Source organism: Lynx canadensis, chromosome D4 (assembly GCF_007474595.2).
Source record: "Lynx canadensis isolate LIC74 chromosome D4, mLynCan4.pri.v2, whole genome shotgun sequence".
Taxonomy (NCBI): Eukaryota; Metazoa; Chordata; class Mammalia; order Carnivora; family Felidae; genus Lynx; species Lynx canadensis.
In genome coordinates this window covers 19,270,805-19,287,152 of record NC_044315.2, presented here as the reverse complement: position 1 = coordinate 19,287,152, position 16,348 = coordinate 19,270,805, and the positions used below count along the sequence as shown (strand labels likewise).

General features: G+C 41.6%; 1 protein-coding gene across 2 annotated transcripts in view; it reads left to right on the top strand.

The window, feature by feature from the left end:
- The window catches only part of LOC115499941 (guanine nucleotide-binding protein G(q) subunit alpha), a 316,581-nt gene that overhangs the window by 207,892 nt on the left and 92,341 nt on the right, over positions 1-16,348 (top strand). For both annotated transcript variants that reach the window (XM_030294228.1, XM_030294227.1), the window contains exon 3: positions 6,372-6,526. In XM_030294228.1, the coding sequence (XP_030150088.1) occupies positions 6,372-6,526 (155 nt within the window). The remainder of the gene's footprint in view (positions 1-6,371; positions 6,527-16,348) is intronic.

The window sequence follows — 16,348 nt, the reverse complement described above, 5'->3', positions numbered from 1 at the left end:
GTCTCTTATTTTACTCTGTGCTTCCTTAGAACAAAAGAAAATAAAACACAAAGCATGGGATGTTTTCCCCCCACACTTTATTTAGGAGTCTGCAGGTTTTTGTTTTGTTTTGTTTTGTTTTGTTTTGTTTTGTTTTTTAGAGTCAAATGTGAAAATGGAAATACGCACCAAGGAAAAACAAAAATGAGATGATTTGAGCCTTGGTTCAGAATTAAAACAGACTCTGACAGTGTTTCAGACTCTAATTCAGAGGTTTTTTGCTTGTGTTGGGCGCCCTTTCAAACAGAGCAGCCCTAATGAGCTGCTGAATGTTGTGTCTGAGAGCTTCCACAAATGTGGAAGTTACCATTTGGTTTTCTACTTCTGGGTTTGTAGGAACCGGAATAAGTGCGACATTCTAGCCTAAAGCCACCCCCGAGCTGTTAATGGGTTTTTGAAAATCCTTCCAAAGTGATTATAAGGTCCTTTTTATGTCATCCGAAGGCTTGGCCTTTTGTGGGCAGGGCAAGACCCACGTTGGTGGGGACTCAGTTCCTCCTTCCCTTTGCCGAAGCCACCATGGAAATACCAACACGTCCAAGATTTACCTGAATTTTATGACCACCGAGTCGTGAAAACAAGACATTACCACATTGGCACATCTTGTGGTTTCCATGTGGTCTTTCCCTAGAATTCTGCCAGAGTTCCTAAGAGGAGCTACTTCGTCTTCACAGAGTTCCGCTAAGGCTGGCCACCAGCTGGCTAAGAACACTGAAAGCGAGCATTCATCATTAAGTATTTCCAGTGTGTTCCACTGTAACTTGAAATGAAATAGAATTGTATTTTACATTCTGTTTGATGAACTCATACCTGTTTACTGTGTACAGAGTTCCAAACGAGCGCAGTAGTCCTCCGTAATTGTTATTTATATTATTAGAAATGAATTCTTTCCTTTTCATCATAGTTAGGCTTTTTCATTTATAATTATTTAATTTTGTGTGATTGCTTGTGGTTTTCACTATTATTCACATTGGACATTTGGACAAATAGAAGAAAACAAATAGAGTTCCTATTCTCACATAGCAAAAGAATATTATTAACGCATCCAGAATATTTTTTACAAAGGAAATTGAGAGGATTTACTTTCATTGGGGACATTTATAGAAGCAGTTTTAAGATTCTATGTGTATTTTGTAAAATGCTGTCATACTTTTAAATAACTTACGGAACTTCAGAGAACGTTCTTACATAAATGCAAATTACGGTTGATTATATTTGGATGTCATTTTCCCAAACAGCAAGGGTGGAATTAAACAATGAAGTCTAAGAGACAGTAAAGGTGACTTCGAGATTCTGATATGGGTCAAAGCCAAGTGGTGACCTGTGTTTTTTGAGAGTGATATTCTTTCATAGATGGTACACGTTGACTTCTGAGTTAGGGTTCATAGTTGAGACTAGTATTGGAACTTTCTCAGAGGGGGAGGTTAGTTTGAATTAAGAGTCAGCATGAAACTTCCTCACTAGACTGGTGTTTTCACAGTTAAGAGAGAGTGCCATGTTGATTTTGTCCTCTGAGCCTTTGTTCATTTCTTCCTCCTCCCTGGAAGCATCGTGTGTCTTTATCTCCACCTGACAGCTAAATCCTGTCTTCTCTCCGACATGGCGTTTGATCTCCTCTGTCGGTGGTGAGTTCTATTTGCTCAGTCCTTATGTAGCATTACTCGTGTACAGACTTACTGTGTTCTGTTCCTGAGGCACTGGTTGGAAATAGTGAAATGTTGTTTCAGTACATGGTATGACATGCTCCTAGGTGCTGTATGCATCCTAGATGCATGTCCTCTATGTTTGTAATCATATTACTTGTGGCCGGATGAGTCCTTGATTTGGTCTAGTGGTATCATGTTATAGACAAGGAAAATTAAGTTCTAAAAGAAAGAACTGGGCTTTCTCCTAAGGGTCATGGCCAGTTAGCGTTATGGGTAAAGCCAGGACTGGAAGGTAGATGTCCTGGTTGCAAGATGGTGCAGTTTTTACTCTTCCTTCCTTGTATCCTTCATTCAGTAAATTTGTATTGAGCATCTCCCATGTGACAGGCACTCTGCCAGGTCCTGAGCAGTGTTGTGCGTATCTCGCAACTTCTTCTGTGAACGGAGAGGAAGATACTAACAAATATCACACAAATAGATGTGCACCAGCCACCCCGATAAGTGTTGCTGAGGATTGTGCCCTTGTATGAGAGTAGTAATGGGTAATAGATTTCCTTGAGAAACTGACTTTGACCTGTAGCACCTGGCATTGTGTTTCTGTGTATTTTTTAAGTGCACTTAAATTAGACACATATTTGTTGTATGGGCCCCCAAAGAAATTGGAGTCAATAAGCTACAGCCCGTTCCCTCATTGTATAGTCTAGAAAGGGGATAAGTCAAGAACGTAACTATTGACATAAAGCAAAATATAGAAGTTCCGTGGTGCAAAGGATGCAAAGATAACTTTTTTGGAGGCGAAGCAAATGGAAATAACTTCCGGGGGGAGAGGCAGCATAGGATACAGCCCTGGAACAAGAGCTAAAGGGAGGAAGAGGGAAGGCATTCCAATGGTGAGTAGAAGCAAGCAGAGGTAGCCTGAGATAAGAAATGACAGGTCTGGCAATAGAAAACGGTGTCATTTTACAGCAGCAGGCTCTTGTGGAAAGTCACAACTATACACTGTTGAGAATGTTGTCTTTTTTTTTAATGCCCTGGCAGTCAGCTGAAATTAAGGACGGACATGCAAATATTCCCTCTTGTTCCTACTCCTGGAGCACATAACCCTGTGCTTTGTTGGGCTGCCATCTGTATGAACCATTTCCCCCCACTCCCTGAAAGAATTACATCTGGTTCTCTAATTGCTCTATTACCTAGCTTTCCATTGGGGTCCAGTAAACATTTAATCATAATAGTGAAAAGTGGCTGGTGTGTTGAAGGTCTTTTCTCTGGCAGAAGCTAACTTCTCTAGATGCTTCCAAATGACAAGACTGGCCCAGTATAGTGAGTATCAAGGGCATTGAAGAAATAGTACGTATGCTAACTTGTGTTACCATGTAGCTTTTACCCCATTCAGAGTTTGGTCCCAACCATTTCTCCCTATGGATATATAAACGTTTGTCTAAATATTATTGTAGAAAAATACTGAAAATTACCTACTCATTAGCATGTGTTAACCAGTAACCAGCTACTGTGTTTTAGATTCTGTGCAGGACAGTGTTAGTGGTCAAGCTTATCAGGGAAGCCAATGAAAAAGCATCTTTTTTTTTTTAATGCTTATTTATTTTTGAGAGAGAGAGAGAGGGAGAGCGAGTTAGAGAGCGTGCAAGTGGGGGAGGGGCATAGAGAGAGGGAGGCACAGAATCCGAAGCACGTTCCAGGCTCTGAGCTGTCAGCACAGAGCCCAGTGTGGGGCTCGAACTGGTGAACCGTGAGATCATGACCTGAGCTCAAGTCGGAATGCTTAACCAACTGAGCCACCCAGAAGAGCATCTTTTGGAACATATGTTGCAGTTGAATGGCCCCTGATGTAGCTCAGTCACAGATATGTTTTATTTATCTTGTATAGTGTTGCCAAGACCTAAAATTAGGGCTATTTCACAGAAAAGCCTAGATTTTTTTTTTTTTTTTGGCTTCCTTGAAGAATTGAAAGATCAGGCAACAATGGACCAACCTTGCCAATGGCAACAATTCGTTGGAGTTAAGGAGCAGCTGCCTTCTTTAATTAAGGAATATATTTGTGCCACAGTTCCCATTACTCCCTATTGCCTGTATCCGGCCCATTGAGTCATTTCCCTGGCTTTCTGGCCCTTAAGAACATCTGTCAGTGACATCTGCTTTGGAATGATTGTTGCCTCTGTGAGCCTCTTCTCTTTAGCTTCCCGTAACAATTCCTGGCCAGCAAGGCAATTAATTATGATCAGAACAACTAGCATCTGCGAGCTTTGTAGTCTGCAGTGGCCCTCAAACTTTTGCATGCATCAGAATCTTAAGACAGATTGTTGAGCCTCATTTCCAGAGTTTCAGATTCACAAGGTTTGAGGATCAGAGGGTTTGGATTTCTGTCAAATTCCCACAGAACGCTGATGGTGTGCGGACCAGCTTCTGAGAATCACTGAGCTATAGTACTAGAACACAACACAAAACAACATGAGGCTGGTGGGACAGTATATGTTCCCCACCAGAAATAAAATGTGGAAAGGTTAAGTAACTTACCCAGGGTCATAAGAAGAAGTAGAGTCAGATTGAAAACCCTGTCTTTAGAGTATATCCAGCAGGAAGCCATGTTGTAGATCCCTGCTTCTGCACCCAGCTGCCCCACAAGATCCCCAGAATCCTCTAGAGAACCCTGTAATGCACATGTAGCTGTAGGGGTTCTAATTTAAGATTATACCAAGGATGTGATCATTGTCCTATCTCCGGACACTGAGTTTGAACTTGCAGTGAGCACAGGCAGAGGCAAGGGTTGAAACCTGACTGTAGATCTCCCTGCAGAGGTATGAGACATACTTGCTGGGCAGGACCTGTGACTAAGGAAGGCTTGCCGGGAGTAGAACTGAGGAACAGGACTCCAGGCTGGCAAGATCGCTCGCTGCTGGGATAACAGAACAGATAGCCTGGACAGGGACTAGGTACAAAAGCAACTACAGGGATCTCTTTTCCAAGACTGGGGTCCAGAGCAGAGCTAGAACTTCTCGGTTACTAGATCTGTCAAGGTCAGAACAGAACTAACAAGAAAGGTGATTTCTTCAGTCTCGTCATTTTAGGCTTCTTAAAACCTTACTTAAGTCCAGATTAATCTAATGATATGGGACCCTTCCCACTTGCAAGGGAAGGTGGGTAAAGTTGGGGAACCAGACAGGGTCTCACATGGATTAAACTAATTTTTTAAAAAATGTATTAAAGCTCCATCTGCTTAAAACCCTTTGAAATGAATAATTAGGTCACCGTGTGATCATGATAAGCCATCCACTAACCTAGTTTGAAAGTTTGTATTTCTCCAAGTAAGAGTGTAAATGTATTATCAGCTACCTACCTCCAGTCTCCAAGACAGTTATATTTATATGTATGTATAATTTGCATACATATATTGATATAATGTAATTAAATGAATATACTATATATATATATATATATATGTGGATGGATGTGAGCAGTGTTTTTATTTTGACAGGGATTTTAGGCAGTGGTATATTCTGGGTTGACTGTACCACATTTTGATTTCACTCTTATTGAAAACATTTTTTGTTTTATTTTTGTTAAGATTTTATTATTTATTTTTGAGAGAGAGAAGAGAGAGAGCGTGAGCAGGGAGGGACAGAGAGAGGGAGACGCAGAATCCAAAGCAGCCTCCAGGCTCTGGGCTGTCTGCACAGAGCCTGATGCGGGGCTTGAACTCACGGACCATGAGATCATGACCTGAGCCGAAGTTGGAAGCCCAATCGACTAAGCCATTAGTCATTTTTGACTGAAAACATTTTCTTAAAATTTAAATGCTTTTATTTATTTTTGGAAGAGAGAGAGAGAGAATGGAGGAGGGTCTGGCAGCAGGGGTGGGGGGTGGGGGACAGAGGATCCGAGCCGGGCTCTATGCTGACAGCTGGAGCTTACGAATAGCAAGATCATGACCTGAGCTGAAGTCAGGATGCCTAACCGACTGAGCCACCCAGGCGCCCCTCAAAAACCTTTTTAAAATCTCCTTACCTTTTTCCTACTAAATGTTGTAATGAAAATAACAAAGTCCTTTTTCCTTGTTAAAAAGTTGAATAGAATTCTCAATCTGATAATGTTGATAAGGCATGTATGAAATAAAGATTCTGGAAGTCAAGGTGTGTTGGAATGGAGGGGGAATGGTTACTGTGTTTCACATTAAATCATTGATAATAATTGTTCTTCTGGGGGTTTTATATCCTATCTTGAAAGGGAATGATAGAAATTAAACCTGATTAGCTGAAGAGTCTGATTAAGTTTATGCTAAGACGTAAACTCAAGGGCTGAGTGTATTATGTGTTTGATTATAATGAACTATAAATACAGAGGGCATAATTATTCCTGTTCTTTGCTTTAGGATTATGATAATCACCAGAAATGATCATATGTGTAGCATGACATCCTCACTGTTCTGATGGGAAGCTGAACACTGTTTTCCTCTAATCAACATTATGTAGCCTCCAGGTTTACTGTAGACGGAAAGATTTGGGACTGGATTCTCTGTAAGGAAAAAAGAAATGAAGCATTGCTTTTTGATAAACCAGGTTGAAAATGAGCACATGAAGGAAAACCTCAGTTGTGCGCAGTGTGACGTGCAAACCAAAGGCAGTTTTCAGTGACAGAGAGATTAAAACTGCTGTATTTGTTTGTTTTCAACAGGCTCATGCACAATTGGTTCGAGAAGTCGATGTGGAGAAGGTGTCTGCTTTTGAGAATCCATATGTAGATGCAATAAAGAGTTTATGGAATGATCCTGGAATCCAGGAATGCTATGATAGACGACGAGAATATCAGTTGTCTGACTCTACCAAATAGTGAGTATTCATCAAGGAGGCCCCTTGGATCTTTCTCTTTAGTTTCGTGTGCTCTGCAGTGATAACTTCTGTATTCTTGCACTTGTATTCGGTATCTGCCTCAAACTCCAGTTAGGAAGTACAGATGTTAAACCTGTGCCAACCTCATACATTTAGACTCTTCTAAGGGACAGACTGGCATCGTGAGTCAGAGAGAGTATTTCTTGTACTGTTTTCCATTTGAAAACCAAACTGAAAACTCAAGGAATCTGAATTTACCCACCCATTGCTTCCACCAAATTGCAGACCAGCAATACTCAAACACATACTCCATTGTGATTTGAAATCCTGTAATGATAACTCTTCATACAAATTTCTGATCCTTTTGTCATGTGCCAGAAAACACGTACACACATTAAAAACCCCAAACAAATACTCTCGATTATGCCTTCTCACACATCACACTTCCTAGTTTCTAGTTTCCAGACACAGAACCTTGACTGCTCTCGGGGAACCACTGTTATGTTGATGGACAGGTTTGCCTTTGCATGAAAATTGCGTGTGAGTCTAATTTTGCATGCATTCCAAAATTATTTGGTGAGCTGTCAATCACAGTCACGTGTCCTGGGAGAGATTTGCATCCTAGAGAGATTTGTTAGTTCTCTAGATTAAATCTCTCCCAACAGAAAGAAAGTGAAGATCTGGCAATTGTTGGATTAATGTAATCAATGTAGTCAGCAATCTAGATAATCAGGCGCCTGAAAAATGGACTTTTTGTAGTATTTAGCCAGATTTCTGTCTACATTAATTATGTTAACCCAGGCTTCGCTTCTTGCTGTTGGTTCCGGGCGGACAGAAGAATGGATGGAAAAAAGTCCACAGCCTCAGGCCAGTTCATATGAAGTGACCCACTGGATGAGAGCAGGACCCTGGGGAAAATGAGGAGCCCCAGAGGCTGGTTGGCATCACACATGGTGCCTGAAAGATCCAAGAGCTGATCGGTTCTGTTTTCTCAATATAGTAGATCACGTTTCGACTTTTATTCTAGGCATTTGCGTAAGATCAGTGACGATTCAGGTCAGCCACAGAAATGTGGCCTGGTCACAGCAGTGCTTGTATTCCTATGGTAAATTTGCATTATGTAATTCTAGAACGTGGCATAGAAGGCTCATGATCCCCATGTCTGTCGTGTTTTAACTAGTGTTAATCCCCTGGTGTGCCTGTGGAATGTGTGCTTTCCTCGTTCCTTATTTTCTCTTTCCTTCTTCCACACCTTCATCTCACTGCCCTTCTGTCGCTTCTCTTCCACTCGCTGCCTGCCTGCCTGCCTTCGCCCCTCGTCCTTCCTCCCTCCCGCCCTCCCTCCGGAACCTTTACTGTGTAAGTTTCTGTGAGTGCAGAGATGAGAGATGCAGTCAGCTCTTGTCTCTTCCAAATTCTGCCCCCTCAACCTTTGACCAGCTGTCTTTCTCTTACTTCCTGCCCCCTCTGTCCTTATGTTTGCTTTGCCATTTCAGATTTCATCTATCTCCCCATGGTGCTGTTGTGTTTTATCCCTTGTTCCCTGTTCCTGCTCAGTATGTCTCCTCCTATCTGCTTGCTTCCCCTCCACCCTCATCTGTCATTCTCGAGTTCTCCTGTCACTCTTCTCCACTTCTCACTGTGCTGCCGTGATGCCTCTCCTGACCCTTAGTAAGGAATGAATCCCCCGTTACCAAGTTCTTTTTACTAATAAATCCTCCAGTCTCTCATCGCATCTAACCCCGATCTGTTAACTTTTATCATAAATCCCGTCTCTCCCCCTTCTCACCTGTTCTAGTCTTTACCCATGTGCAACTTTTCTCCCTACAGAGAGGTCTTGCCATTAGGGCATCAGAGAAGCAGTGTCGAATGATTATGTGCTTACCAAGGTCAGGGTTCCCCCTTAGGACATGATTTTGCCTCTGCTCTGGGAATAGACCCTGTGAGTGATTCCTGTGTGCACCGAGGACACCTGTATCAGCTGCTGCACATATATTCTTGAGACAAGGCTCTACACGTGTCTGGTGACATTCCTTAGCTTAGATTTGTGGATTTCTAGACAGGTGCCCGTTAGTTAGTACAATAAGAGGACATGGCAACATCTGCTATTTTAAGGAAAGAGCTATTTAAGACCATTTCTTGAACCTCCTGTTAGCACCGTCATTTTGGGAAAGCCGCTGTCTGAGAATCCTGTCGTATAGGCTGCGTGAACCATAGAAACATGCCTTTGGACACATCCCTTATGCTGGAGTCAGACAGACATGTGGGGGCAGCTGGGGCAGGCTGATCTAAATTCCTTCAAATGATTATTCTTTAAACAGTTCTATTTTCCCCTAATGGCGATGTGGAGAAGCTGATTTTCTGAACTATGTACATAGATAGATAGATAGATAGATAGATAGATAGATAGATAGATAGATGTGGGTTTATGTGTATGCACATACACCTAATTCTTTTTTAACCATATTTGTGTGCAGAAGTAAGAAAGTAAATTATCACAGATCCTTACATACCCACATTTCAGGATCTATCTCTTTAAAAAAAAAATAGGACGTTTCCCCACATAGTAAATAATACTGTATTACACCTAAAATTAATCGTCAGTCCTTTTTGTCATTATACCGAGTTCACAGTCCCACTTCCCAAATTCTTCCAAGATGTCCTATAGAGTAGGTCAGTTTTAGGACTACACGTTGCGTTGGTTTATATGTCCCTTAGGCTCTCGTGATCTAGTAGAGGCCTGTATGCATTTCACTGGCATGTTGAAGAGATTAGCCTGATTGCCTTATGTAGTATGAATTAACTTGCTCCGTTGTCTCTTGAATTTACTGTAAGCTGGAAATTACATTTAAAGACTTGATTCGATTCAAGCTAATTGTGAGTAAATTGCATTTTAAGAGATGTTGTTTGCCCATCATGGGCGCAGCTAAGGCTCCCCACGGTATTAGGGCGCTGACGCCCTCCCTTATAAAGTTCTATTTTTCCTTTTGCCACCAAAAGCAATCTGTGTGGTGTTATTTTGTCACTGGGTGATCTCTGGTTCCCCATCAACTCTTCACTTAATGGCTTCCATTCCATTTGATAAGTCTTGTGTGATTTAATGCTTCCCTTAGGATTTGTAAAAGAGTACATTTTCTACTTTTATCATTTGGTCCACATTGGTATTCTTCTGTGAAATACAAGGCTGTTTCCTTGGCTGGTGCTATTTGATTATCTTTTAACAAATTTTCTACTAAAAAGTATATGTTTCCATCTTTTTGTTACAGTAACTTGTTCTATAGACTAAATAGATGGTGACCATACAGCTTACCGTTCCAGTGAGGACATTTTGAGAAGGAAGGGGTTGCTATTAATAGGCTGAAATAAAAGGCATAACCTGGGAATCCTGGTTAAGCAGGAACATTTGGTCAGTTTAGCTACATGAAACCTAGGGAGGCGTTTTGTATTTTGTTTGGGGTTTCCCCTCCCCTCTTTATTTTCGCTAGAAGACTGTTTACTTCAAGGGAAGTAGAACCAGGGTATCCTACCAGTTATGTAAAGAGTTGTATGTGGAAACCTGAGTTAGCTGGCCCCGTGTTTCTGGTCTCTTCCCAAGACGAGTTAGTCCTCTTTATAGATTGGTGGCCAACAGCTTGGCTGGCCGGCCTTTAATCCCACTGTGTCAGGAGCCCTGAGTATTAGAGACCCCTTTTTCTTCCCCAGTTAGGCTCGGGCACTTTTCCTTTCCCTCAGCTAGGAAAGCCCTCCCACCACAAAGACAGGACCTGTGGCTTTCAGGATTCACCCACCTGCTGCTTCATTTCACGTGTGTGTAGCCCGAGCGGATGCTCTGGGAACCGCAGGAAGAACACTCAAAACGATAGGGGCCCCATATCTTGAGCACCGTTGATTCCTAGTACTGACTTCATTTTCACAGAATAACTATGAAATAGAAATAATTCAAAATAATTCTTGACTCTGTATTCCAGATAGCTGTTACCTCTTTTCTGACATTTTTGTGTGCCCCCGACTGGTGTATTTTTAGTATTTGTATCTCCCTCCTATACTTCTTAAAGATTTTTCTGCATTGTTCTATCTTTACAATTAAACAACACCTCACTGGTGTTCTGGACGTGATTTCTTAAACAATTTCATCACCTTCCAGAACTCTTCCAGAGCTCAGGACCACCTCTCTCGAGCAGTGTCTCCACTTGTGGTTCTTCAGTTTAGATTCAGGTGACACGTACAGATGTCATCTCTAGCAGTGTGAGAATCAGGGCCACGCACATCTGCTCAGAGTCGGCAGCATGACAGCTGTTGTCTCCAGGACCCTGCTGATGGCGAGAGTCTTGCCGGCCACATGCCAGGAGTACTGAGAGCAGAGGCCAAGCATGTCCTTATTCTTTCCTATGCGGTGAGCTCCTTTTCATCCTTCCAGACCCTGGTCAGTGGTCTGTTCTCTGAAAGTGTTGCCCAACACCAAAGATAGTGAGTCACTGTGTCCTGTGGGTTAGTACTTTGCACATCTCTTTCGTACCTGTTACCGTGTTTACTAAAGTGTCTCTCTCCTCAGAGCCTGATGGTGACTGCTTATGTTTGACCTTCACAGATGATCGTCCCATGAAATAATAGATGGGTAATTTTCCACTATTTCATTGACCATGATGTAGGTGCGGTCATGATGTAGGTGCCATTGTAGATGAACTGTGAAGTCAGAGCCGTGAAAGCATTCAAAGTTGTTTTTTCTTTCTCTTCTGCTATTTTTGAAGGTCTGAGTTCTGGAAAGTTCTGTTATCATCGTAACTCCTGTTTGCTGAACACTTACTCTATGTTAGATTGTGTACTTCTGTACTGTATGTAGTTAGATTCTTACTATATGTTAGATTCCACATGCATTATTTCATTTAATCCTCAAAGCTGCCTAAAGTGGTAGATATTTCCTATCATCCCCATCAAACAGTAGAGGAAACCCGGTTGTCAGAGAGGTTGAGTAGCTTGGTTAAAGTCATACAGTTAGTAAGAGTAGGAGTAGGAGTCAAAATCACTTTTCTTCTTCTAAAGCCCCAGATCTTAATCACTGTGAAATACAGCTTTACAGAGGATGGATGGTTGAGAGAGAGATAGAAAATTGACTATAGTTAGATGAATAGATGCTAGATTAATAGATAAATGTCTATGATGAGAGAAATCACTCACCATAGAAGATGCGAATTGTTCATTAATCTTTATAAATGTTGCCTATAGGTAGTTCCGTACATATGAGGTCAAGAAGGAAAATTATGTAGAGTTTACTGGAGAATAAACCCAGCAGGGTTTTGATTATCATCCAGAAAATCTACCCAGTTTAACAACATGTCAATTATTCATACACCGTGGAAGATGTTCTAAGTCACGGATAATTCAGAATTATTATTTCTTTATTTTAGCCTCTAGTCTTTTTTTAAAATATTTTTTTTTGTGTTTATTTATTTTTGAGAGACGGGGGTTGGGGGGAGGTGAGAGAGGGGAAGAGAGAGAAGGAGACCGAGGATCTGAAGCAGGCCCTCTGACAGCAGAAAGGCCAGTGTGGGGCTCAAACCCACAAACTGTGAGATCATGACCTGAGCCAAAGTCAGACACTTAACCGACTGAGCCACCCAGGCGCCTCGTATTATAGCCTCACGTCTTAACCCTTTTCCCCCATACTCTATCCATTAACTTTTTATTGGAGTTAAACTAGAGCCAGTAAGAAAGCTACAACAAAGTCATTTGAGCTTCCCTCTTTCTGCTTTGGTTAGCCAACTTACTGATCATAATAAACAGTGGGCAGGCAGCCCAGGAGCAAGGAAATGGGAAAGTCTAGGAGATGGATAAGCAGTTTTGGATAAGTTTGCAATTGACTTTCATTTGGTATATCCTTCTAATTTTATTGATCAAAAGAATAAATAGCACTCTAAGATGCTGGAGAGTTTTGTGAATTTTCTTATTAACTTTTTTGTTATTGATTTAAAAAAAAGCCTGAGGGCTTTGAATATCTTAGATAAAGAGCACAATAAACAGATGGCTGTAGGTTTACTCTTTTTTTTTTTTTTTTCTTTCTGGGGTTAACCATCTTTTTTTAATATACTGAGGCATCAGGTCAAATGAGTTCACTGCCTACAGTACTAAATCTCCATCACATTGGCACGTAGTGAGAGAAGTCCTCACACTGCTGGCTTTTGGCAAAGACTGCTCTGTGTTCACCTCAAGAGACCAAATAATCCCTAATCTCACCTTTCCTGAAGTTCCCTCCAAGGAGCTCAGCAGATCAGACACCTTCTTGAAATTTTCTGTAAATCCAAAACACATATGTAAATTGGCTTTTGGGCGTAAGTCACTGTTGGAGCTTACTTTTAACCTCATGCCTAAATTTTTAACTTAATTTAAAAATGTGTAAGGAAGGGCACCTGGGTGGCTCAGTCTGTTAAGTGTCCAACTCCAGCTCAGGTCATGATCTCATGGTCCGTGAGGTTGAGCCCCGCGTTGGGCTCTGTGCTGACACCTCAGAGCCTGGAGCCTGTTTCAGATTCTGTGTCTCCCTCTCTCTCTGCCCCTCCCCTGTTCATGCTCTGTCTCTCTCTGTTTCAAAAATAAATAAACGTTAAAATAAAACAAAATTTAAAAAAATGTGCAAGGAATTTGAATGTTGAGCTCAAAATGCAATAGGAATTTCAGAGGAAGACTCAATATATCCACCTGATTTAGGGCTGAATTCTTTTGAAGAGATACCTTGCTAAAAAGTTCCTGACTCATGAGCAAAATAGTTAACTCTAGGGTGTGTTTCCTTTGACGCTTGGAGCCATCCTGACTTTACTCTTCATCTGCTGATAAAAAGGAAGTGTAAACCTACTGCAGGCTTTTGGAGACAGACAAGATTATCATCTTGTCGAGAGAACATTGGGTCAAGGTCTAGTCTTTGATGGAGTTCCCTCTGTCACTCATCACCTCTGGGGTTTTGACAAAGTAAACCCCACTTGCTCCAGACTCTGGTGTGTGATCTATAATCTCTAAATTGCCTTCTAAATTCTGAAATCCTGTGATCTATTACAGTAGACTGCCTTTATCTGAGAAACCATTATCCTATGCAGTCAAGTGAAAACCTGGCACCCCCAAATTTACCTGAGAATGGAATGAACAAAGATTATTCTCTACATGGTTAAATTACTAAAAATGCCATCTTGAGCCCAGAAGAGGGCATGGATATTGAATATGTTTCCTCTTTTTGAAAAGACCAACAATAGTATGTCATTTTTTTTTTCACTTGAGTGACATATTTACTTCTATTTTTGTTCTGTTTTGTCATCTAATGAGCCGTATCTCCTAATAACCTTTTGCAAGAATAAAACAAACAAAACAAACAAAATTTTTGTCTTCCACAGTGAACTGATGATTCTAAGATGCGGGTCTTTATTATTCCTTTTTTAGAACCCTTGGCACTTCAGAGATGCTAAGATAAGACTTGGGTATGCTTTACACTCTAACCTTCATTACTGCGATGTAATAGGGAAAGGGCACCTGTCTGCCATTCATTCACCCTGCCTGAAGGGCATAGCGGGTGCGAGTGACATGCTTCATATGTCAGCTTGCTGCCCGCTCACGCTTTGGCACAGCATCTTCAGCTTCTGTAGTTCGGCCTCTTCTCCACAGTCTCCCTAGGACGTCACTGTCCCCAGTTGAAACCAGGAATGTTGTTACTCCCGAACAGGGATTGGCAAACCCACAGGCCAAATTCAGCCTGCTGCCTGTTTTGTTTTTTTTTTTATAAATAAAGTTTTATTGGAACACAACCACGCTCATTTGCTTATGTATTACCTATAGCTGGTTTTGCGCCCATTGGCAGAGTTAAATAGTTGCAACAGAGACTGTATGGCCCACAAAGCCTAGAATATTTACTGTCTGATTTTTACCACTGCCTGCCCCCCTCTCCCCCCACAACTCAAATGGCAGATATCTCTTAGAGAAGACTGAATGTTTACAGGCACCTGGTATTCTGCGTCCACTTGCATTCAGATAGAACTTACCTTAGGGCCCCTGTCCTCTGAATTAACCCAAAGCTAAATTTCAGAATACTGAGAGAATGGATGGCTTGTATTCCTTCCGCGGTACTCAGTAAGTGCTGCTTTGCACAACAAAACTTGATAGGAAGTGGGCATCGGAGAACCCTATGTCATATTCCCTGTCAGTACCTCTACAATGCCATGTAAACAGCGTCTAGTACCAAAGATGCTATGAGTGACCAGAAATGTTCATTGAGTTGATTTGACTCTGAGAGCCAGGATTGTGTCTTACACGTCTTGCCTTTTGCCCATTGTCGTACCTGGAACAGCTGGTTAAGGAGAGTGTGATAGGTTTAACCATCTGTGGATTCAAGGGTAGAATTGACAGCCTTTTGTAATAGAATAGGTACCTGAGCAGAAGACAACTCTAGCTTCAGTCACAAGTGAGCTCTGGAACCTTGCTCTCTCCATGTAACCCTTTAGGTCATTTGGGTCCCTTTATTTTGACTCCTGCCTGCCTGCCAAGCAGTCTTTTAACTCTGACTGGATGACCCTGATGCTTCATTATCACTATGGCATCTTGATTTAAAGTAATGAGTTGAATTTTGATCTGTAATTAGCACAATTAGTTGACTATGACCAGCTCCTCAGACCTGATCATCCTTATCAGAATGAAAGTTCTGATCTTACAGAACCAACATCCAACCAAGTTAAGGGGACGTGACACTGAGATACCTACTTTAATCAGTAGTGTTTTTTCTCATGGCTGACGCTTGCCTACAACCACTGGAGCCTCTAGTTATTTAAAATTTTTTTAATGTTTATTTATTTATTTTTGAGACAGAGAGAGACAGAGCATGAGCACGGGAGGAGCAGAGAGAGAGGGAGACGCAGAATCCGAAGCAGGCTCCAGGTTTTGAGCTGTCAGCACAGAGCCCGACGCGGGGCTCGAACTCACAGACTGTGAGGTCATGACCTGAGCTGAAGTCGGACGCCCAACTGACTGAGCCACCCAGGCGCCCCTGCCTTGTAGTGTAGTTATTTAAAGCACATTCATTTCCATTGCCAGAATACAAGCTCCTTGAGGACAGGACTCACATCTTTTTTTTTTTTTTTTTTTTTTTAATTTTATGGTTGGCACTCCATGTTTGCACAGTACCTAGCTTTCAGTGTAGGCTTTCAGAGAAAGTAATTGGATGAATGACTGAATAGTAAGAAAGTAAGTAACTTCTGGGTTTTCCTAATTTCTTCCCATCTTTCTTTTCTCTTCGTTTCTGCCTACCCAAATCTCATTTTGTCTGCTCAGTGTAACTCATCCCCCACATCTCCTCCACACTATTCTCTAGTGACTACAGTTCATAATCATCTCTCCTTCCTTATTGCCTTCATAGTTAGCAGCTCACAATTTGGCACTTAATTATTTCTTAATTGATTCATCTGTGCTATCTTAGCTTTCCAGGTAGCCTCCTGTCCCTCAAGGCAAAGGATATATATATCTTAAGTATTTTGTACCAGCTCCCTGTGCCAGCCCCCCTCCCTCTGACACACACAGAGTGCATTAGCTTTAACATATAACAGATTTTCAATAAGTTTGTGTAAATTAACTGAATTAAGCACTATCGTTACATTTCAGGACAAGCAGGCAAGGATAAAATGCAGTTTTCTGATGTTTCTTGAATTGCTTTATTTTTTTTCATATTTATTTATTTATCTTGAGAGCGATGGGGAGAAGGAGAGAATCCCAAGCAGGCTCTGCGCTGTCAGCACAGAGCCTGATGCAGGGCTTGATCCCACGAATGGTGAGATCATGACCTGAGCCAAAGGAGGA